The sequence below is a fragment of the Strix aluco genome, chromosome 1 (assembly GCF_031877795.1).
Source record: "Strix aluco isolate bStrAlu1 chromosome 1, bStrAlu1.hap1, whole genome shotgun sequence".
In the NCBI taxonomy this organism is placed as follows: Eukaryota; Metazoa; Chordata; class Aves; order Strigiformes; family Strigidae; genus Strix; species Strix aluco.
The window spans coordinates 143,209,951-143,234,637 of record NC_133931.1 but is presented as its reverse complement, the minus strand read 5'-3'; the positions used below and the strand labels follow the sequence as shown (position 1 = coordinate 143,234,637).

At 36.5% G+C, this 24,687-nt stretch overlaps 1 protein-coding gene across 7 annotated transcripts in view; it reads left to right on the top strand.

Annotated features, from left to right (window-relative positions):
- TBC1D5 (TBC1 domain family member 5) overlaps positions 1 to 24,687 on the top strand; it is a 328,963-nt gene that overhangs the window by 253,882 nt on the left and 50,394 nt on the right. For 6 of the 7 annotated variants that reach the window (XM_074838561.1, XM_074838552.1, XM_074838516.1 and 3 more), the window contains 3 exons: positions 12,786 to 12,871; positions 17,603 to 17,862; positions 22,072 to 22,137. In XM_074838561.1, coding sequence (XP_074694662.1) covers positions 12,786 to 12,871; positions 17,603 to 17,862; positions 22,072 to 22,137 — 412 coding nt within the window. The remainder of the gene's footprint in view (positions 1 to 12,785; positions 12,872 to 17,602; positions 17,863 to 22,071; positions 22,138 to 24,687) is intronic. The other variant, XM_074838572.1, reaches the window with a different exon arrangement.

Here is a 24,687-nt window from a genome sequence, read left to right as displayed (position 1 = left end):
CTTCTGTGGGAGACTGCTGCATGGTCCAGTGGCTTATTTCATTATTTGTTGAACATAGCAAGAATGTTTAGCATTGTTCCAAATATCTGAGAGAGGCTTGCTCTTTACCCCTTGGAGCTTTAAATCTCAGCTAGACAAGAAATGCAGTTTAGAAATCATGGACAGGGACAAACAGGAATCTGCCTCTCACACATTTGTTAATATATATTGTAATTGGGATTATTTTTGCAGCTAGGTAAATACCAAATAATCTCACTGAGGGGAAGTTGTGGGATATTTGGACTGAGAAAGGTTGGTGGTATGTACATAAAATTGAAAGGTTGTTAAGGAACACCATAAATGGTGAAGTAGTTAAGATGGACCTGATACAGCCTTTCCATCCATAACTTCCGATTCTGGAGTTAATCTGGGTTTACATGTCTAATAACATCCATTATTTCTTCTGTTTCCTTGGTCTGACATAACAACTACTTCCTCCTTGCTTATTTGTCTTGTAGACTATCAGGAGAGCTAAACTTTGGCTTGATGAACCTGTTGCGCTTTGTTTGCTTCTTTTCGTTGCAGTCATCGCCAGGAGAGCAACCTAAATGTCAAAAGAAAGCTACACTTAAAAGATGGGTGGCATTTTTTTGTTACAGATGGACAAAAACAATTTCATGATCTTTTGTGGAATCAAACCTTTCAGAAACCTTAGCATTATCCAGTAATAACAATAATATGAAAAGTAATTCGTGCTTGCCATTAATCTAATGGGTGCGGCAGCTCTCCTTTTCACTTCATGAACCCCAGTTGACAGTTGGGATGAGAGGACCTTTCAGATACCACATCCCTGATATATTCCAGTGCCACAGAAGAGAAATACACATCTCTGTAATAGCTGAAAACAAGTTAATGCACCTGTCTCTGAAGGGGCACCTGAGAGATACTAATTTTACAGGCACGAGTATGGATCAATGCAGAATAATTGAATTTCAGCCTTCTCTGCATTTGGGAGCTCCAGTTCTTAGGAAAATGTAGAAAGAAAATCTCAAATCAGTGTTGTCTTTGCACAGGGTGATAAAGTTAACCTGCTTAGCAGAGTATTTGTTTCACATTTCTAATCTTTGAACATATAATTACCTCAATTATTTATATGAAAGTAACTTTATGCACTCACAGTCCTTCTGAATATAAAATTAGAGCTTCTTATGGAAGAACAGGCTATTAAAAGTATGTATATGTGAAAGGAGAAAATAAGGGAAGGCTTTTTTGTGTATATCCAAAAGCATTTACTGAAGGTGTGTCTCTGTGTATTTAATATCCCATGAGTGGCCAATTTTTTTCTTTATCAAAACCATGGAGCACTGTTAATTTTCAAAGCAAAGGCTGCGAAATTGAGAGGGAGAGATACGGAGATAGGGCAGTAGAAAAATATAAAGTGATTAAAAAACATAGTTCTAACTAGAGTTGTTCAAATAAAAAAAAATTAAAAAACCCAATTAGAAACAAAAGTCATAGAAAATGTGAACATATTGTGTTCCTTAAATAACCAGATGTTCTTTCCTTCCTGAAGGCAGCCAGGGCTAGGAATAAAAGGTTTAAAACTATTGTTTTAAGTTAACTGTGAATTTTGCAAATCTGTTTTCACCCTTTAGCAAATAAAATTCTAATACAGCAACATAAGCAAAGTAATTTTCATCTTTGGGTGTTCTTATTTGTATGTTGTTCTGCTTTGAAGTGTTAACCTTATCACAATGACTTATTAGAAACTAAAGCACTACATAGAATATTACAGTTTTACATTGCATACTAAGAACCTGACAACCATCCTTTGTCTGAAAGCTTACTGTATTTATTCTTAATATTTTTTAAAATAAGTTTGCCTTCAGATATTTTAACATGGTGAGTTACCATATTCATTGAGCAAGCTAGTTATGAGCTTAATTCAGTGGAGACACCTTTTATCATAAGACATCAATTCAAAAAAACTAAAAATAAAGTAGTTGTGCTTGGTTGATGGGAATCAATTTGTTAGTTATGCTAATAATATTCCAGTTACTGCTGCTGATATTTTCTCAACATTGTATTTTAAGCTATTTGCTGACATTGAAAGTGGCAGTATAATAGTATTAAATTCTAACTAAATCCATGATGAAGCATACATGACATTTCAAAGAGTTGTATTAGTCCATCTTGACTGAAATTACAGGTACTGCCAGCAAACTTAAGCAATAATATCTGGTCATGATCGCTCATATAGCGATTAGTCAGAGAAATCTGCATTCCAGCTTTTAACACTTTTCACAATCTGAGCAATAAGTGACAAGGGGAAAACACATTACTGAAATTTTGAATCGAACTCTTTGTACATTTATTTTCAGCTGAATTTTCTTCTTAAGTAGCTGCCACCATCTCAGAGTTTTCTCCAAGCTAGTTTCATGTGCCTGAAAGGCTGTTGAGTTTCACTTTCTTCTTCTTCAGATAAATTCTTTTCTATACACTCATTAACTGAGGTGCTGCTGCAGAGCTGCAACTGTCCTTTGAAAGCTGCCGTTATGTCAGTATTGTTTGTTTTGCTGTTTGTGGCAGGAGAAAAGCAGGTTTGGGGTTGTTTTGTTTGTTTGTTAGCATTGTGTGTGCAATCTGGCATTAATTACCTCTCTTTAATGACCAGATTGCAGCCAATCAGAAGTTGGGATCTGGCAGGGTTTGGGCATTAGCAGCTCATTAATTTGTACCTACAGACAGAGGTACTGCTGGGGTGCGGACTCCATTTTGTTAGAGGGGTACCAACAAGGGGGGGTGCTCTGAACAAACGTTTGCTTTTTGCTTTCCTTTTTCAATCGTGAAGAATGTGACTGATATTTCAGGAGATTCAGAATAATACAGTGGGGGGTTGAGTGTATAAAAATAAGTATCAGGAAGCTAGGATAATGGATATTCCAATGCAGTATGAGCTGGTGGTATGAGTAAGGTCACCTACACTTTAAAGGAGAGTTGCCTTGACAGGGGATATGACTGATAAAGGAAACAAGGTTTTCCAGAAAAGCTAAGTGCATGTCTCTTCATCTGGGAGAAAAGGAATTAGGAGAAACGAAAAAATAAATGCATTTACTTTCAGTGATTCACAGAGAACTTCTATTTGCCTTAATTTCTGAAAGATTAAGAATTTAGATGTTTAATGCAACACAGATAGATTTTTATGAACAAAAATGTGTCAGGATCTTCAAATTGACCTCTGGTTTTATAGCCACATTCAATTCCTGTAGTGAACCCAAGCATTTTGATGGTCTTACGTCCCCATTTGCAAATACGATAAGAATAGCTGTAATCGAAACACCTCACTTTGAATAAATCAATGGTTTTTCTGTAACTGCATGCTAAGCTTTTTAATGTGGGCCTATACCTACTAAGAATTGGATATATTTTACATGTAAAAGCCGTGGCATTAACTTGTTCTTTGTTTATGTTCACATTCTTAAAATCAGAAACTTTTGCTTTCTAAGGAGGTAGGCCATGCTTTGTTTTAAGAATCGTTTCAAATATTCAGTTATTGTGTTTCATTAATAGAGTAAGGTATGACAGGCGGCTATGAGTTTAATGATAAATTACTTGGAATAGCCATGTTGCCATAGTACCACATAAAAATAGTAAGTGTACCATGAATTAAAAATCCTCTTCGTTTTTGTACATTTGTTTCAAAATCATCATTCCCAGTGCACCTATGCATTTTAAAATATAAAAAGGCTGTGTGGCCAATACTCATAGTACAATAACTTTCTTATCTCTCTCAAGGTTCACTGTAATCTTCCCTAATGCATTAACCATTTAATTGACCTACTATAAAATACTCATATTCTTCAAGGTATCCTATATGTCACAAGTAATATTTTCAGAAAAAAATCTTGGAAAGTGTTTGATTAGTCATTTAGTCAAGACTTTTCAAATGAGAAATCTTTCAAAGTCTTTCTCATTCCTCAGTATCATATGTTACACAGTAGTCATCGCTCGAAGGAAAAAGCTGGTCTCTTAGATTGCCAACAACGATGCAGTTTACAGTATTGATCTCCTTAAGTGTTGTATGCACAGGCCAGTTATTTGGTTATGAACCCACAAATATTGTATCAGTCTAAGTTAAGCAGTCATTACATTTAAATTAATAGGAAAATCGTGGGAAATAATACAGAATAAAGCAAAACTTCCTGAAGAGTGACACCTCCCACGGTTAAGACAGAACTGTACTGCAGGTTAGATGGTGCAGAAACAAAGGACTTGTCCCAGTTCTGTGTAGGACTGAGCAAGATGGTGCTGCAGCCCACTCCTGGCAGTGAGAGCAGAGTCCAGCAAGGAGGACAAGTTAACTTCGTTGTTCTCGTTGCCAGTCTGGTGTGATCCAGCAGGAGAGCTGCTGGCCTTGAGGGCGGTGAGGAGTTGGTGGTGTGGCCAGTGATTTCTGGGTGGGTGGACAGGTACAGAGTCTTTCAGAGGAGATGGATAAAGGTGAGTTAGGAACCATTGTTTCTGCTTTCGACTAATATTAAGTATATAATAGTGTTGTATAGAACAGCAAGTAACATTATGCATTATTCAATAAGTAGTCAAAGTAACTACTTGCTGATAAGTCATTGGACTAATTGCAAACACAAGGAAAAAAAAAAAGGGTTTGCATTTTTTAGTCTTCTCTGAAGGTTTCATGATTATGCTTTTTATCGAGTTATCTTCCCTATTAATTAGAAGGCATGAGATGGTGGCAACATCATGTTCAGGCCAGAGGGGCAATGGGGGAAAATTTGGAAATGGGGAGGGAATTATTCTCCTGTGCTGATCAGCACTCCCGATAATATTCACTGGGAGTTCATCTTAGGTCACTCCATCATGTTAAGGGCAAGTACTTTAGAGAGGCAAGATGGAAGAGAAACTTCTCTTTGGAAACTGAAACTTTAAACTGTTCTTTCTCTTTGAGCAAGCTGATATCCTTAGGAGCAAAGTAAAAGCAATTCTGATTGTACTTGACAGTAAAGAAAGAAGCTGAAGCACTTTAAGCTCTTAATTACTTTAGCTACCAATAAAACTTATTGTTTTGTATTTCTTGGGGCTGTTTCTTTCAAAGGGTTGGCTTACTTGTGTTTAAAAAGTCATCTAAACCTACTGACCCTCTCCTAAAGAGTAATGATGTTATTTATAAAATTACACTAATAAAATGTATTTAACAGTGTTAGAGTTAGGTGATTATGGTTCTTCTCATGTGCAACCTGACCAGTTAATCACTTCTGGTTTGCAAAGTAGTTTATCGAAAGGAAGCACTTAAAACACTTAAAGCACTTTGATTCTACCTAATCAGAAGTTCTCTATATCATAATTTATTTGACCAAAATTTGCAAAACACAAACTGTGAGTTATGTAAAAATAGATTCATAACTTCTCAGTAATGTATGAAAGGTTAGCTACTGAATTATATCCAGTCTATTATGATGGAATTTAAGTTCAGTGTCTTCTGGTATAAATGTAGATAATGCTGCAAGTACACTTGATAGATTTTATAGTAAATATTGATGTATTAACTTTTGTATACAAAGCTATTTGAGTACATTCGTATTGGGGAACACTTCTCTGAAAGAGCAAAATACTTTCAAGAAAGAAGTGGGAGTGGTACATTTTATCCTTTACTGAAACTTTTTATGGAAAATCAGGTTTGGAAATGTGATATCTTTGTCCTTTGTCTTTTTAAGGAGCAGTAGTGATCAAATACGGCTCTGCAGTATCCTCATTATTAGAATCCCAAAATGAAAGGAGTTGCTTGTCCCACAGCACCAGGACCTTAGCTTCTCTCTATGTTTCAGAGGAAAAGACTTGAACATCATATTCCTTTTGCTGTGGTGTGTGCATGGGGGTCTTTGAAAGAGCCTTTTTCACTCCCCTAGGGACCTTTTTCAAGTGTTTTATGTAGCGCATTACATGCGGAACATAAATTAATCCATTTCTTCTCCACATAGCAGAAATAACCAAATAGCACCTTAAAATGTTCTTGTTTTTCCCTGATATGTGAGATTTGTGTACAGGCAAGTATCTGGAGAAGATATAATGCTGTAAGTGTGGTTATAAGGGTTATATCAGTGTAAGCTTCAGATAACTGCATTACTCACAAAGCCATCAGTGAGTTATGCAGGTTGTCCAAAACGAGTGCCAATAAAACCATAATGTGGTAGCTTTTCTGTACATAAAGATGTCATATTTTAAATCTCATAATTTGGAGCATTCCAGGGTTTAAAGTGAGGCTTGCTATGTGTTCCCTTCAAAAGCCTGGATCTTTCCTCCACAATGTTGTAAAACTCCTGTTCCTAACCGTGCGGGGCTGCAAGATGCCAGAGCATAAATCTGTCACAGGGTAGGGCTGAATACTGTCAGATTTATACCTCACTATTTAGTTAATTTACTTCTTAAAACCAAGGGTTCAGTTGAAAAATAGGCAACTAAATTAAGAGGCAGATTTAAAAGGTACTTAAGCGATTCTGTTGATGCAAGACGGGGATTTTATGCAGGTTATGAACTTGAACGCCGGCAGGTCGGAGTCTTTTTGTCTAGAATATTGATAAAAGCTGATTTGGTAGGATTTGATCTACCTGTTAAAATGCAATGCACTGTAAAACTATAAATGAAAAAACAAAAAGACTTTCCAATTGGTTAGGACAAGAAGCCAAAATATACAACTAGAAATTTCTTTCAGACAAGTCACTGAAGCATTTTTAATTCTCACTTGTCATTTTTTTCAGTTCTTCATCTCTTGTCATAGAATGCCCATGTGAGAGAAAGCATGTGTGTATGAAGTTAAAAACAGACCATAATGCATGGTATTTAAAATACCTTCCTGGTATCTGAAATTTCTAGTTGCCAGGGGAATGGAGGGTTGTCATGTAACAAAACTGGAGATAATTTATTTCAGCTTGATCGCAGTTCAGGGGTTTCTTCCTGCCTTGACCCAATTAACTGAATTTTCTTTCCTTTTCAGTTCTTTCTGGGAATTTTTGTTGTTTCAGGGAAAAAAAAAAAAAGCACTCCCTAATTTTCTTTAGAAACGATTAAATGTGGTAATTCTTCATGCTGTTATTGTGTTGTAAATAACGAGTCCTGCAATTGAGACCCACAGCATCTTTCTAAAAAATGTAAACAGGAAGCATTATTCCCAGTTTGAGGATTATGGTGTTCCTTTGCCAACGCCAGTATTAGTGCACGGATCTCCTGACTCCTGTGATCAAAGGAGGTTCTTTATTAGCTCTGTGCAGGATATTCTTCATGTTGTGCTGCTTTCATACATAGGGTTGATAGATGTAGACTATCAGCCTATGTTTTGGATAATATTTTCTTACTGGCCTTGAACCACTTTGGAATTGGCAATAGCACATTATGTCCTCAGAAGTCTCATGGGTTTTTTTTCTTTTTAGTGAGTATTTAACTCAGTGGTTTGTAGGTGGATGGAATACCTTTTGTGCTCCAGCGGACTGCTTGTTGTGCAGAAGGTATAACTAGAGAGGAGCAAAATCAGGAGGTGAAAGGAGAGTTTTGTTTGGGAATGGCATTTGCTTTGGGTGCTCTAGAGTTTGGGGAGGGTTAGTTGTTTAATGTACAAAATGTTGTGGTGTGTTTATATAATGTTAAACCATTGCTTATACTGTATAAGTCTAGTCATAGAGTGGAGATAGCTGCTTGAATACCTGACAAAAGAATAAAAAGAGGAAAGGTGAAACTCTCTTTGCAGCTCGGCTATGAGGTAATCATTAGTATGCACGTCATATTAATTATTAGTGCCTAATATAAAAACTGCTGCTCAACTGATTAAAGTGTATTCCTTATTCACATCTCAGCTGCTATATTTCAGCTCTGTTCTCAGTCCAAATTTTTGCCATGTTTGTATCATGTTTACTGAAGAAAGAAGCATAGGTGATCTAGAAGGAAAAGATAAACCTTTGCTGACCTCCCAGTCATTACTGAATATAGGGTCATATGCTCCTCCAACTTTCATTAGAAACAAATGTAAGGATTTTTTAATACAGAAATGTCTTATGCTGTATGAGAATTATAAAAAACTCCAATATTGCCCTGTCAGCTAAAGAGGGGAAAAAGGAGCAAACTGGCTCCTTAAAAATACTTGTTTAAATAAAAAGAACAACACTGCATCATTAGCCTTCTCTTTTTTTAGATATGTTTAGTTCAGTCTGTTCTTTGGTTTAGGCTTAAAATATTATTAGTTTAGAAAAAAATATATGTTTGGCAGCATTTGTTTAATATATTGAAAAAAGCCTAGTTTTAAAAATCCTGTTTGGCACTAGTGAGATGATTATTTTGGTAAGCCTATTGCTGCGTGTATGTATAATTCACTGCTGCTGTTTTGTTTGTTTGTTCTCTGTTGCATTTAGGTTATCTAGTTTCAGATACAATCTATTAAGTGGAGTATTTTTCAGTAGCTGAGGTTTTCCCACCTGTCTACCCTAAAACACCTGCAACATATGTTTGTGTAACCCTGCAATGCGTTGTGGTTTGGGCCTTGAGAAATTCCCCCAGAGCTTTTTGCTTATAAACAGCTGAGCAATTCATTTCTCTAATGACGAGTGCTTTTCCCTTGGCATTGAGGCAATAGCATGTTCACTAAAATAAGTCTCATTTTTCATCAGACATATTGAAAATCTTCTTTCATTGTTGTCGCTTATTCTGAACCTTCAGATTTTGCACAAAATTGTATTTGCTTTTTTTTTTCTGTTAATAATACTAAAGAGGGAGGAAAGGATATACCTTGACAAAGAAGAAAAAATGTGTTGTAGAGATTCCTCCACTTGCACCTGCATGTAAACTTTTACAAATAATGTGTATTCAGATGGTGAAACGTTAAATTGCAGCAGTAACCTGGTTTTCCTGGTATGTTGTAGAACAGTCTGCCTGTGACTTCTGTCATGCACAGGCATGCTGTGCTCTATCATATCTACTCCATGGCTAATGTGACCCGATATGTCTCTGGAGGCCAGGGAAGAAGAGAGTTATACTAGGGAATTTGAGCATATGGAGCACAATCCTTAGCTGGTGGGAATTGCTTTTCTGCGGTTTATGCAAGTTTAGGGAACTCTGCTGTGTTCAGTGTGATTCTGACCACAGCCTCAGCTCCCCGCCTAGGGAAAGATCAGGCATGTGTATAACTTAACTCATCCCCGTGTCCCTGGAGGAGAAAAAAGCCAAATAGAAAGTCCCCAAGAACCTCCTGCCTGTCGTGGGAATTGGAGTAAATCAGTCTGATGGTGGCTGGGAACAGAAGCAGGAGGATGGGGATAGGACTTCAGCAGGCGAATGGGGTGAGGGGGCATCTTTTACACAAGGAAAGGCTCAGAGAAAGGAGTACCTCAGAGATACCTGAACCATTTTAAGGCATCTCTTCCCTTTGGGCTGTGGCTAATACATTTTGAAGAGACAAAGTCCAAAATCACATAAATTTCTATGTGTGCGTCTATATCTGAATTTTGTACATTGTCCTTTTAAAAGTATAAATTGAAACTAAGCTTTTGAAACTAAGCTTTCTCTAGCTACAAATTAATATTAGAAGAATTAGAAAACCAGCAGTCTGCTCCTATAAAATGGGTGTGGGGAACAGGGATTTCTAGTATTGGCACAGACAGCTTTTCTCTATGATTTCTGTGCTCTCTTTCCTTAGAAGGGGGAAAACATACATGTGTTATTCTGTATAATGCCTTCACAAAATTTCTTAGGGAGACTCAACAAACTACTGATTTGAAGGGTTGATTTCACTGTCATTTTGACATTATCCTTTTAAGAAAAAAGATTTTATCTGAGGTACTAATCAAAATAATTACATAAATTTAAAAAAAAAGGAAAAACTTTACTTGCTTAAGTAATTAATAAATGGGATCATTCTAAATTGCACTGTGTAGAGAAAAAATGTGGATACCGTGAATATTTTAAACAATAGAGCTATTTTTTGCTGTAAATAAATTTGTTTAGTCTTCAGTCCTAATACATGGAATATAATACAGGGGACAGTTCAAATTGGATGCTTAGAGAGGGGAATTAGTTTAAAATTAAAAAGGAAGACACTTTGTAATTGTGTAGGTCTCCCTTTCTGCTACTTATATTTAACTTGCTGAAATGATTAAAAAGAATATAAAATTTAAAGGACAGTCACAATAAGATAGAGATCATAATCTTCATAAAGCCATATTTTTTGCTGTCAGAATTTCCGTTTTCAGAACTATTCTGTGGCGATACTTCACAAATACTTGTCTGCTAATATACGTCAGGTTGCTTTTTTAAATAATGAAATTTTCCAGAAGGATATCTCTGTAGTGTTACAAAAGGAGTTGCAGCAGTAATACTTGGTTTTTATGGTCTTGCATTTCTAGTGTTTTTCCAATAGCATTTTTTCTGAGGGCTTTTTTTTCACTGCATGTAATAGTACTTTAAACTGCTTCTTCCTTTGATACCTTTAAAACTCACAGGAATTTAAATAGGCCCCTGTGAAAGTAATGCTTGAGCCTCATTCATATGTTCAAGTTAGATCATTATTCCTATTAATGGCTTTAAGTGCTTACATAGTAGATCAGCCTTTTGTGTGTTGAATTGCTTGTCATTTCTCCATAAATATGTTTCAAGATACTGTTCCACATTATCCTTTTCTCTTTTTTATCCAGAAGCAATGTGTAATAATCTATTTATTTATTTATTTATTTATTGGGTTGTGGAAAAGAAATTCCAATATTTTTGCTAAGTTTGAGTATATAGAGTTATTGGAAACAAATTGCAAAGCTGGCTAACATCTGGCTAAACAAGCGAATTTTTCAAGAGGCTGTCATGACTTAAAAATGCCCGTTATTTTAACTATTTATTACTCTTCCACCTTGTTGAAATGGTCATCAAGACATGTAAAGAAAAAAGTTATTTAATTCGTGGGAGAAAAGTTACACTGTTTGATTACTCGCATAGTAGTCACAGAACCATCAGTTATCCTCATCATGTCAGTTTGGATTTGATTATCATAGAAATGCATTGAATTACCAAACTAGAGCAATAGTAACTAAAGCTGATTCATTGTTATTGCTGTCAGTTGATGAGGACTGACTTACAAGCCATATGAATGGGTAGAGTTATGCAAATATTGTTTTTATAACAGGAGAAGAAAAACGTACAGCGGCCATTACAATGTGGGTGGTAGGATAGATGAGGATTTCTTTTATGCTTGTTTAATAGCTTTTAGTTGTTTTTATTTTTTAATGAACATTACAAACAGGATATATTTTTAAAATGTTTAACGTGTTTCCAAAGAAAGAAAGTGAGACATTTCATACAAGATTAAGTCTGACTGCAGGAAACGATCTGGAAATTCCCAGCCTTAAATTTGACCCCAGAAGTCATCCTGGCCTTTGATATCTTAACACTTCTTTAAATCTGCTTCTCTCCTTTTGTGCACATGCAGTATTTTGGTCTTTAATATGCAACTCCTATATCCTCCTCCGAAAATAAGGTTTCCAAGGAAGGAGGATTATCTGCAGTTATGTGGAAAATGAGAGGATAAGACTATGGATATTCCAGTCTATAATGAAATCTGAAGGGCAAAAATACAACATGTGAAACTGAAACAGCTGAAGACTGCCTCCGTTCACCTGTGAACAACTAGTTCGGAAAGGTCATTGCGTAGTTCATTAAAACTGTATTTACTACAAGACTTAAGAGGGCAGATCAGAATGTAAGACAACAGCCTATAAATGAATAAACCTTTAAAGCAAATACTTGGGAAGTATTTAGATCTCTTTTCTACAATATATCTGATCATTATGCAGAAATTTACCATTTTGTTTTCTCTTACACTAGAAATGATTTACTTTAAGTCATTTCTCTTCTAATTTATATATATATATATTAAAAAAGGACATCTCTGTACATCTCTGTTATTTTGGTTTCATCTGTATGCAGATTTTTTTACTTAAAAATATTTACTTCCCCCTCCAAATAATGTCCTTCAGGATGCATTCGTTTGATCAAGAAAGATACTTTATGCATATACTGTGGTCTACAGTTAATCAATGTTCAGTGGATTATTAGATCCAAAAAGGATGATTTCAGAACTACTGAAGGGTGCATGCTTCAGTGAAATAGTTTCATTGTGGCAGAGGTGGAGAGTAACAAGTGGCTTCTGGTTCCGATATTAATTATATACATTTTATTATAGAAGAGTTCTTTATTCGTGGCGTCTGATTTGAGTAGGGTGAAATTTGAAGACAAAAAAAGGCTCCGTGTGCCATCTAGTGGCGTTGTTCAGGTTGCCTCACTAAACTTAATTCTTTGCTTAACCAAGACACTGCTAGTGATGCATTCAAGTTCAAAATGTTAGCTGTAGTTTCTCCTTACTATTACCATTTTCTTTAGAAACGCATCACTTTAGCTTGAAGGTGGTAAAATTCTATACCTAAGCTAAAGGAAGAAATCAGATCAGTATCTGAACTTGCTTTAATTAGAAATGTTACCATTACGGTCAACAGCCTTATTGCTGTGTGGAAGAACACTAATTTCTGTGAGCATGGAGTGGACTTGCACTGGCAACACTTGGTATTATTTTAAGCATTTTAAGACTTCACTTTATGCAATTGGCATTACTGCCTTGAGAAACCAAGATCCTGGGAAAAGAAATTGCTCTTTTGATTTTTAAATTTCTAATCTTCATTAATGAGCATACTTCTTGCTTCTGCTTTAAATCTCTCAGAAAATTCCAATAAGGTATTCTTTTTTAATTTTTTTTAATTTTTTTTTTTTTTTAGAGAAATCCAAGACCAGTGACTCACCAATTCCAACAAAATTTAGATTATTACAAAGCACGTGGAGCAGACTTGATGAACAAAACCCGGTAAGCTATTTCTGCATATATATGTTCACTGAACTAACACCTTACATAAACAAAATGTTTCAGAAGCCACTTTTATCCCAAACAGGAATTACAGAAGCAGTATTAGAAACACATATGGTTGTTTCATGACATTTATTTTGAATCTTCACCTTGCCTATTATTACATGAAAAAAGAAAGTTTTACAGATAGTGTTGCAGTCATCTTGCTGGCATCTTTTTAAGGCTAAGGACATTCGTACACAAAGCAGGGGGTAAAATATTGCCAGTGTGAGTTCTGTAGCTGAACTACTTCTGATAACGCATCTAATCACAATCTGGAGTATCCACCTACCAGAAGCTGTGTAAGTTAAATTGAATTACTATAAATCCAGTGTGAAGTCATTTTTACTTAACCTTTTTGCAGCATTCCTCCCTTGTTTTAGAAATGGTTTGTGTCAATACTGCTTAAATTCCTTGTCAAGGCCGTTTTTTCTGGTGTAGAGGTGTCCGTGCCCCAACTGGGAGGCCACAACATGAGTGGTGGCTGTGGGGCAAGCCAGTGCAAGACACAATGCCTTGCTTCAATTTATACTGTCACAGGCAGTTTCTTGGATTGCACGTGGCCCCAGCCATATGCTGTGCCTGCTGATTCATAGGAACTTGCTGGCTTTTAGACCTTTGCACCGCTGTCAAATTCTGTTTAAATCAGTTACACTGAAAGCTAAAATTAAAATGGAGTAGATTCAAAAGCTCTTAAAAATGCAGAAAGGAGCAGAAATTAAAACTGAGTAGAGTGACTGCAAAAGCATCTTTTTTTTTTTAAACAAGGCTTTAAAGTCAGGGAAGGGTGTCAAAAATTACTGCATTCTATTGCAATTTCTTAATGTTTTTGCTTATTTATTCTTTTAAAAAATGGTCTCAAGAGCTGCCTAAACTTGAAAAATAAGTGATTTGAAAATTCCAAAAGAAACATTTCAAAGTTGTTGAAAAAATAAATAAATCATAAAGCCCAAACAAGAATGACACCTGTTGGAAACCTAAATTGTAAGGAAACAAATGTCCATTAAATCTATGTAGGAATATAAATTCATTGCACACATAGATAGAGTATACACACCAAAGGAGAGGAGAAATTGTTTAGAATAGTTCAGATAGAGGAATAACTAGGATAAATTTATCTCAACAGAGGAACATTTAAAGTAGGTCAAATGTGATAAATCTATTTAAGATTGGACTAAAGAGAGAACTGGAAGACGTAACATTAGGAAATGTTTCTGCAGTGAACAGGGAGATGGATTAGATCAGCTACCAGGTCTTTTTCATCTTTAATTCCACAGGCTCAGTGATATATTTAAAATATCTTGGCAACTCTCTAATATATATTGCTTACTTTATCACATATAAAACTTTTTAATCCATCGTATTCATATATTTGTCTCTCATCTCTCATAATGGCTACTTACTGAAGAGAGAAATGCCTTTGAATAAGGCTTGCTTAAAACAAAACATTTTCATCTTAGCAGAAAACTGCAGAGATTGAATCATCTTCCTACTGCTAGTTTAAAAATATACCATTCACATTCAAGGTCAATGATGCTTATTGTGATGAAACAAAATTGTTTGCTTCATAGATGGAATTCACGTCTCCTTGATACTCATATTTTTAAACTGATACCCTGCTTTTAAATGCATCTGTTGATAACTCCACAACATAATCAATTAGCATTTTTCTTGTAATTGTTGTGCATGTCTGGTACATTTAGATGGCTAAAATGTAGACATTGATACATGTTTAATGGCTGTAATCATCCTTTGCATTAATATATCAGACATTTAAATGGTAAGAAATAGATACATTGTTCTTATTTTCCTGAACTTCAGCTCAGTTTTAAGGTACCTCCTCCAGAGACCTAGCACCTCGCTATTGTTCATTTTCTAAAGCTGTGATTCAGAGAAATTACACAATAAATTTTACTTCAGAATACTTTTATTAAGACAACCTCTTGAAAAGAAATTTAGATAACATCATTATTTATTTTTCATATATGTGTTCTGAGCAGTGTCAGTTCATAGCAGAGCTAAATCACACATAGGTATTAGGAGCTGCAATAACTATCCTTTCTAGTCCTCAAATAATTATAAAACATTACTGCACGTTATTGTTGAAAGTGTTTTCTAAAATCATATTTCGGACATAACAACTTAGAGATTTTTTGTGTTTATTGTTCCTGTAAATTGAAGTTTCTCAAAGTGTCTTTCTGACCATCTGACAAATGCAAGTAAACTAATTTCTCCTGGTTTACATATATGTCAAAGCAGCAAATTAAAGAGTGTAGAAGGAAAACTGTTACTTTTTATTAAGCAAAATATAGCTGAAAAAAAGCAAGAAAGAAACAAGCAGGTGGACACAAATACACAATCTTATGTATAAGCTTTGTCTCCTGCATCTGTGGACCATCAAGATTCCAATGATGCAGTTAGCTCAAAGCATCCAGTGGCTTTGTTGACCAGGTAGCCTGTCAGAAAAAAAGATTTACTTCTAGTAAATATAATTTTTTGTGCAAAGTCACGGGGTTTTTTACTGATTGTCAAGGCTGTAGACCTAGAGACAACACAAACCTAGGACTCAATCTGCAAGCCATTATCTTCTTTCTAAGGTGATTTTTCAGGTGAGTTATATATACCACCCCAATCTTGGTGATTAGTTTCAGTAGACTGAGGGGAAAAAATACACCAAATATGCCAAAGTTTGGATTCTAAATCTCAAGCAAGTTATTACTGGTATGACCCCCAAAACCAGTGGCGTAGTTAGATTCATTGCAAACTGTTGATAAGTGATCGATATCTGCTAAACCAGCATTTGGCATTTCATCTTCCACCTTCAAAGCTACAGTCTTCATTTTCTTTCTGGAATGGAGAAGACATTAAACAAAAGGCCCTGTGCTGAGTCTTGTGCTGCGACATATATGTGATGGAATAGAAAAAATCCCTTTTTTTTTCCTTAAGTGTCTCTGCAGTACCTTGTGGAACTGATTAATAACTGAATCTGATAGGTAGTAGCAGAGTAAAATTGAATAGTAATAAACTTTTTACAATGTCCTCTTCTTTAAAGTCATTGGGACCTATTTGGTTTGCTTTTGAAACCATTTGGGGCTCCTGCAAGAGTATTTTATAGTTCTGAAGATGCTCTCTTTGTAGTGACTTTGTCAGTCATTCTCAGGTGGTTACAAAAGACCTTCTGTAACATCATCAGCAGTCAATAAAATGGGGAGACACAGAAACATTCTGTAATTGTTATTCAGCAATCATTCCTTTCCAGCTTCCATAAATTGGGAAGCAGTACTTTGTCCCAGTCTCTGCGCTGCTGTTCTCCCTAAAAAATGCTACGTGCTGTCTTTCTTCATCACCAGGATATGGCAGAAGGGCCCCAATACAGCCTGGGGCTGTATCTTGTGAGTGTGCAGGCTCACATACTTCCTTCTGCTGTCTCTCATTTTAACTGTATCTATTCTGAGTCTAAACAACTCAGCTGTTGTTACTTTCTGGATATGTTCTATATGTGTACACGCATTTATATTGTATATTCTAAAAAAAACATATCTGGAGACAAATAGGGAAATGATATGAAAAGCAAAATCAAAATTACTTTTCCAGGTGCCTGCACAAGTTACAAGTCACCCATAATAATTCATTTGGAGTTTATTTTTAGTTAAACTTCCCCAAAACATTGCAAAACTATTTTTTCCCCAGTGCAACGACTGTATTGTTTTTAATTACATTACTCTTCAATTTTTTTAAAGAAGCTATTTATATCACTGAAGTACAGATCAGTAAAATAAAACCTGAGGAGTGGAAAGGTCTCTGCGACAGTGATATATTTCTGTGAAGGGTATTTCAAGCATTAATTTTATAAAACAGGAAAATATTGCATGAGCACACAGGAATGGCTTTGCTGATCCCTGGGTTATGTGAACACTTCTACTGGGAATTAGAAGCTGCTTTGCCTCTTTATTTTAGAGAGATTAAATGGTTCGACAGTTTTCTCATTTTTAATGTTGCATATAACTGAAGTGAATTAAATAGCCACGTAGCTAAAAATAAAAAGTAACAATGATAAGGATCATGATCCAGTATATGTCTTATATCCTGAAGCCATTCTTCAGCCAAAATCACTTTAGAATTCCCATTAAAAAGTGCTTGGCTTGAAATGGCTGGGCTGGGCAGAAGCTGAAGTTAGAGCAAGGCACATCTAGTTCTGCCAACCTAAAAATACAGACTAGTGTTAGTTTTGCTTGTTGAAAGAAATGTTTGAGTTATTTTAAACATTTAAAATAATTTAATCTAGCAGAAGTAAATATTAAAGCAGTCTTTGAATAAGAAGTGCAAAAAGTAAGTTTTACAAATTTTTTGATGCTTTAGAACTTGTACTGCTTTTTTGTCACTCTCTCATTTTGTTCATTTAAAAAGGCAAATTAAGAAAATTGGTACAAACTTGCTTTATTTGGGGTTAATCTGCATTTTTCGGGAAGAAAGGACCAAAACACTTTGTCCACTACTGGTTGGGAAAAACTCGCACCATGCGCAGTCTCTGTGGTTCCTGTGTGCATTCTAGTGCTACTGTAGTAAAACACCCTCTTTGTAATGTTCAAATCTTGGATTTTTTTCCCCTATTTTTGGGGAACAATGCATGCATTGCTGTGCCTGTCCAAACCATGGGCAAGGATGTGATGATTTCTACTCTTCTTTTTTCAGCGCCAGTGCTAAGGCTGCTCCACTGAATATTAACAAAGTCTCCAACAGCTTACTGAATTTTGGCCGAAAGCTCATTGCTCCAGCTATGGCTTCAGGCGGGACTGTGGGTGCTCCTGCCAGCGGGAGCAGCTTTCCTCCCCCTGCAATGCCCATCAGAAGTGCAGTGGAAGCACCCCAGCACCACCACCACCAGCATCACCACCAGGCACAGCAGCAGAGAATGATGAAGTCTGAAAGCATGCCAGTTCAGCTGGGGAAAGGTAAAGGTGAAACATGTGGCAGTGCCGTGGCAGAGGGAAGCTTTGTCATACGTCTTAAGGACTGAAGAAAGTCCTTTTGTTGTTTTTATATCGATGGGTACATATTCGGAGGAAACAGAAAAAAACAGAATTTTGTTAAGCAGTACATTTGTGCTAAGTACAACGGCATGTTTGCAATGTAATACGGAATCAGATGTTATCTTGAGAATGTACAAAAACTATAGCAAGTTTTGAACCTTTAAAAAAATATTAACTACAAATTACATCAGACATACCAACAAACTACATTGTTACCATAAACATTAGCCAATTAATTTTTCAGTCTTAAATGCAACATATTTTTAATTGCAAGACTAAGTTCATATAGTTTTTTTTAGGTTATTGGCACAAATCCTATGCATAACAATATTAGCTAAATATGAGTGAAGGAAGTTAGATCAATTACAGAGTAATTCTGAATAAACAAAATCTTATTCCTTTTAGAATGTGTGGAGCTTATTTGAGCAGTTACTGGAACAGTAACATGTATTTGCCTTTTAATAATTTGTGACGGCCCTCTGCACTTTCTCTGGTTAGTAAATACTACTTTTTCTTGAGCCTTGTTTTTACGTTTCTCAAGGACAGTTTATTCAAACAACAAAGTCACCAGCTCAGCTTGGGTAGTTGTTTCCTATACTCTGCCAGGCTCAAGGTGTGTTACCGCTTTTCATCTTCAAACAGCCTATGGCGGTATGTTCTTTGCAAGGAGTATGTAGAGTGATACGGTATCTGCTGCTTCTAGCAACTCATCCTAGGTAATGGTTTTAAGTTTGAGGACTGGTGGTGGTTGCCTTGAACCATTATGTAGTATTGCATCATATTTTTTACCAGATTTGAAAGTGTAATAGAAGGGAAGTAACACTGTAGCTGAAGTTGGTGACCTGACCCATAAGGTGCAAAGTTAGTCCTTTCACGATGCATCGCATCCCCAGCAGACACTGAGGGAGCATAATTCAGAGGCATAACCGTTGTCTTGAAGCAGAGAGATGCGGACCCTTTTGGAAGGGCGACTAACGCTGCTTGGCAAAATCCAGATGCGCAGCTTCTCTCAGAATCCTAGAACAATCCCAGAAATTGCTCCAGCAAGGGTTTTACAGTCACTGATACTGTGCGAATGTGAAGCTGGAACACAGTGATTTCTCTGCTCATTTGATTTATAGTTACTATTGCCATGTATAGTCCTGTTTGAATCCTTGGTGCAAATCCTGCTCACATCAGTGGAAGTAAAATTAGGTGTGAAACGAAATCATGTTCACAATTTTGAACACGCTCTTTTGTTTGCTGTTTTTAAAAAAGTTTTCTGTAGTTCCCTTGTCACATGCCTGGTTTTTTACTTTTTGGGTTGAAAAGTGGTCCTCAGATGGTTATTTTCTTTTCCCTACTTAATATGAAAAAAATGCAGAATTTGAAGCAACTTCCATAGGTGGAATCAATTGTAGCTTAATCTTGATCTAGCTGGTCAAGGATGACCCTGTTTACACTTGTATGTGCCAACTAACATGTTGCATCATCCAGAAATACACTTGACGCTTTCCATACAAGAATCAGAATAAAAAATTGTGGATATGTTTGGTCATTGTCATGTACAAACTGTGCACGTATTTCTATATCAAAAGGAATATGGAGATTTGGTAAAGTTATCGAGAAATTATGCAAATTTTTGACGTAGGGCACAAAGAATTTTCATGGTAAGAGGTAACAAAACCTAACGCAGCGCTTCAGTACTTGCAACTTTCTCTCACCCTATTGTGTTTGTCCATATTTGGTACAACACTTGCAGAAGTAATTGAAAGTCAACAAAATGTAAATATGCTTTTTTTTAATCGATTGAGGTGACAGTGAGTTTTGTTTTACACATTAGTGCCATGGTTGTTCCAGGCGTGTACAGTTACCAGTATATTTCCTGGAGTTGGATAGATGTTGTGAATGACAGCAGCTAGCTACATTTACAAGTGCTGTAACCTATATTTTTAAAGAGAAGCCCAATAAGCAATAGAAATATAGTCTCTTAGAGGCTGCCCAGTGAATTCTTTCTGAATTAAGTTTAAATGTAGGAATAGCTTAGCAAAACAAATTCCCTGTTTGCAGTGATGCTGTGGCAGAGACAGATTAAAAAGACCCTTTTGAAGCATGACGCAGATACCTTTGTAAACAACTTAGCACCATCTCCATCACACCTTAAAAGTGAGAATAAATCTGTTCAGTTCTGTGCAGAATGACAGTATCACCACCTCAGGAAGGTGATGTACAGCATCTCCAGTGAACAAGGGCACTCCCCACAGCTCTGAGAAGTTGTGAGTACTTCTATCACAGGCATTAGGATTTAGGATTTAGAAGATAACCATACCCTGAGAAGCTCTTATTCCACTCCTGTTTGTGCTGAACTTTTTATATGCCTTTTTACCTTCTGCACTGGCTTTTTTCAAACTCTGGATTCTTCTCTAGCTTTTGAGCATCTATTCAGTGTGGTTTGTAACTAAGGCTCCCAGTTACTGAGTAGCTGTCACTAATTGTCTTATGTTCCTGTTCTTCACTGTGTTTTCAGCTTTCCTCAACCTCCTGGAGCCTGGTTATTTAGCTGAGGTAGGCAGAGGCACAGATTTAGGATTTAAATTGACAGACATTTGCACTTCCAGTTGATCTACCAGTCACAGATGCTCAGTTGGACAGTATAACAGACTGAAGTGTAAATTTGACAGGCATCAAATCATAAAAGAAATATCCATTTTTCTCATATTGTATTAGTTCTTTCAGGTTTTGAATGCTCAAGTAGTGCTGATACTTTAAATTAAATTAATTTAAATTAATATGTAGAGGGTTATAAATTTGAAGAGATTACATTAATTGACTAATCTACTTTTTTATTGAGTGTGAAGAAGTCCTTTGTAACAAAATATCTTTCAGGACTGGCAAAATAATCCTATCCCAGCTTTAACAGCTCTGTTCAGACAAGACACTCCCAAACCAGCAGCAGTGACAGGTGTCATTCGTGCTGCCACCTCCAGGGGTAGCTTGTGCTGTACTCTAGATGAGGGATGTTTGGTTTACATAATCGATAGTAATTATTTCTCATGCCGAAGTTTTGGTGCTTGCTGAATTTCTTTAAGAAAAAAAGTATATAATTTAGATAATGTAAACGGAAAAACAGCAGACTAATATTAAATATATATATATATATAATTGCAACCCTGTAATTCCAAGTTCATTGAATTGTCAGTTGAGTTCATTGTCTTGAAAGACAAAAATACTGATAATGAAAAAAATATGCAAAAAAAGCAGAATTTTTGTCTTTTGTGTTCCACTGGATTCTTGAGTGTTCAGAAACTGGTTACTCTTTGATTACCAAACGGCAGTGTGTTGCCAGAAAAAAAGCATTTCTCTTTCACTTCTTTTCTGATAGTGCCAGATAGTTTTCCTTCTATATCCTTTCACCCTGAAACCCAAAAGGCTTTTGATTTGAGTGGTTCTTTATCACAAGGACATGTTAGAGGACCAGTCAAGATGAAGTTGTGCCAAACTGTGATCAGCTATTTTAAAGAGTTTCCAGACTGCTGTTTGTTTTTATGAGTTGATACTTCTGCGGTATTTGTTGTAACACGAACAGAATTTCCACAGTTACCGAATATGCCCTAAAGAAAATATCTCCATATTTAGAATTATTTATGAACTGTGTCTAGAAAATGAGTATGCTTTTTCAGAAGGAAAAAGAAGTTGTCCTTACTGAGAGCAGAACTGAATAAAAATGAAAGGGATGAAACACTGATTAACAAATGCTTTTATTTTTCCTTTTTAAAAAACATATAAATATACATATTCTTAGGCAATTATGAAATTTTACTGACAGTAAGAATATGATGCTCCCAGACTAGCAGAATGGCACTGTCAGTGTAAAGTACCAGAAACAAAATGGTTTTGATAGTTTGTTTTAGTTCAGATTTTGATACAAATCAGTCTCTGAAAAACACGGCTTTTTGCACATCTGAATACAGCATATGATGCCCTGATTACTAAAACTGCCCGTTTCTTTTTGCCTGCTCTTACACCGCTCTCTTACCATGTCGTTTGTGTTCGAAGCAGGGTCCTCCAGCTGAAAACCCCGAAGTTGCCGCTCTTTACTTCAGCGAACTGCATTTCTGGGGCAACCTTCTAACGCTGTTGTTTGTTCCCCAGGTGAGGCAGGTGCGGGCGGCGATGCGGGGCTGCCGGGCCCCACGCAGCATCCCCCTGCCCTCCCAGGTACGGCTCCCCTCCCGCGGGGGCAGCGGGCCTTTCCCTGCCTGCAGCAGGGCCTGCACAGCCTCCCCCGCGGGTTTTCCCATGCGTGGTATCTCCATCCACCGCCATTGTCCATCCGCCGAGTGGCACTGTTGTGTAGAGAGAAAAAAGCGGCTCCGCTTCATCGCTCCCTGACTGTGCTGTGTGTGGCCCTTCAGTCACATTCGCTGTACGCCCGCATCTGTCTTCGTTAAAAATGTGTATTTGCCTTGTACTTCGTAGTCCATTTCACTCTGTGTCATGTGGGGCAATTCGACCGTCAGTGGCTCTTTTAGTTGCTTTACTTTCCCGCTGTTGTATTTGAGGCAGACATTTTGAGCTAAACATCTACTTTAATGCACCTGACTAGAGAGGAGCTTACCTGCCTTGGCCTGAAATAATAAGCATACAGATTGGTGTGATGAGACGGTTTGAATAAATTTTAGAAGTGCTAGAAGCCTTTGTTCCAATTTAAGTGTAGGAGAAAAAGGGAAACTAATACATCTGAAAAGTTTTATAAAACTCATGTCATTCTTTTTGCATATTTTAATACTCCACATCCTGACTACAGCCAATACAGAGTAATAGATGAGCAGATCTAAATGGTTCTGAATTATATATCATGCCTTGCTTCTGTTCTTCTCGGTATCTTTGTCCTTGCTCTCCTTACAACTATGAAAGCTATTCTTTTCTTGTGTAGGGGCCAAACAGAATGAGCCATTAATTTTGTAGGCCTTTTATGTGTCTTCCTCTGACTTTTCATATACTTTGGTAGAGACCCCTAAAGTTCATGGTTATCTGCCCTATAATTTAACTTAGTAAGACCTGAAGCTTGCTTTTCTTTCATTGTCTTCACTCCTCTTGTCATCGTCTTTTAATTTATTACAAGTCTTTATTATTGATCACATTACATTTAAACTTTCCTCCTTCTTTTCAAGACACTGCATGTCTCCACCCTCTGCCCTGCCAGCAATACCAACAGTTTGGCCCCTTTTCCCACTACCTCATCTGTGTATTTTCCAAACGATTTTGAGGCAGAGCATTTGTGACCCTGGGGTCAGCCCCAGTATCGTTAGCAACAGGCAAGTAGTGAGCCAGTTAGAAGCCAGCACGTGGAGCTAACGCTGCTCCTGTTTGCCTCAGAATTGCATGTATTTTTAGTGCATGAAATCCTGTGCATCGTTACCGTGAACTATTTATGCGTTTTAGTGTGAATACATATATTTTTGAGACATCCTACACGGTAATGTGTTCTGACTACTGCTTACATCAGGGATCCTTAGCTATTTGTTCTGTGTGCCTCATAAGCATTTATTTGATTTCCATGTTTGGAGCTTCTTCAGCCTGTTTCATATAGGCTTTAGGACCTTCTGGTATATGCTTAGTCAGAGATTAAATTTCTCTAATCCTCTTTTAAGGAGGCATAATGTATTTATCTGAGATTGATAGAATGAGCAGAGAAAAATTAGTTTTGATTCAGTAATGTTCTCAGATTGACGATTAAGCTGCTAAAGAAGAAGGAGATGAGTGTGGTTAGTTATTAACTGTAGTTTGTTGCATCACTTCATACATTTTGATTCTACAGGGAGGGTAAGAGATCTGTTCTTTTTTATTTTTCTCTTTTTTTTTTCTGAGGAATAATCCAAAATTAGAAACTTTCGAATAACCCTCTTGTTAAACTATTGAGTGAGGAGAACATACCACACTGCTTATTAAGAAAGATGTGGAATCAGTAAGACACACAACAGAGAAGATACAAATAGCATTTTGTGTAATCCTCCCAAGGTCCTGAAGTCTGCATCGGTGCTACAGTGTTATTTCCAAAGTTACATGAGGGTTGTTAATGCCTCAGAAATCGGTGCATACATAATACATCTGAAAGACTTCAAAAGCATCATGGTTACTTCAGTTAAATGTTCTTGCATCAGCTCCACTAAACTTCTGTGTTGAGAAAATGATAGGTGGCTTTCTTGTTACATTAGGGAAAACATGTATGATTGGTGTGATTTGTATTTCAGCTTTCCTATTTACAGTTGTAAAAATGATGACTCCTCTGGAAATTGGAAAAGCCTATTACAATCCAAGAACTCTGTTTTATGACTTGCAACACACTGCAGTTATTCATAAGTGCTAGTCTTTCTGTCTTGCTTAATTCTTAATCACATCCCCAAATAATCCATGTCACCATGCTGTTCACAGGGTTGGAGTCCAAATAAAAATTTAGTGCTTCCTGATGATAATTTTCTCAGATTTTCTTACTCATGCAGAAGGATTAGGTGCATCCTGAGCTCGCTTCTATGTATGGACATAAAACATACAGAAATAGTATTTTTATCACTTTTGTTTTACTGCATCTCGATCTTAGTTTCGTTACATCTTGTATTGCTTTTATTTTTCATCTTCGTTATATTTTATAGTCCATAAGAAAGCAATTAGTCAAAGCTGTTGCGGTTATTTGAACAAATTCCCTTTTAGGACAGTTGTAGTGTTCTGTCCACAAAATCTCAGCTATACATATTTCTTCTCTTGTTT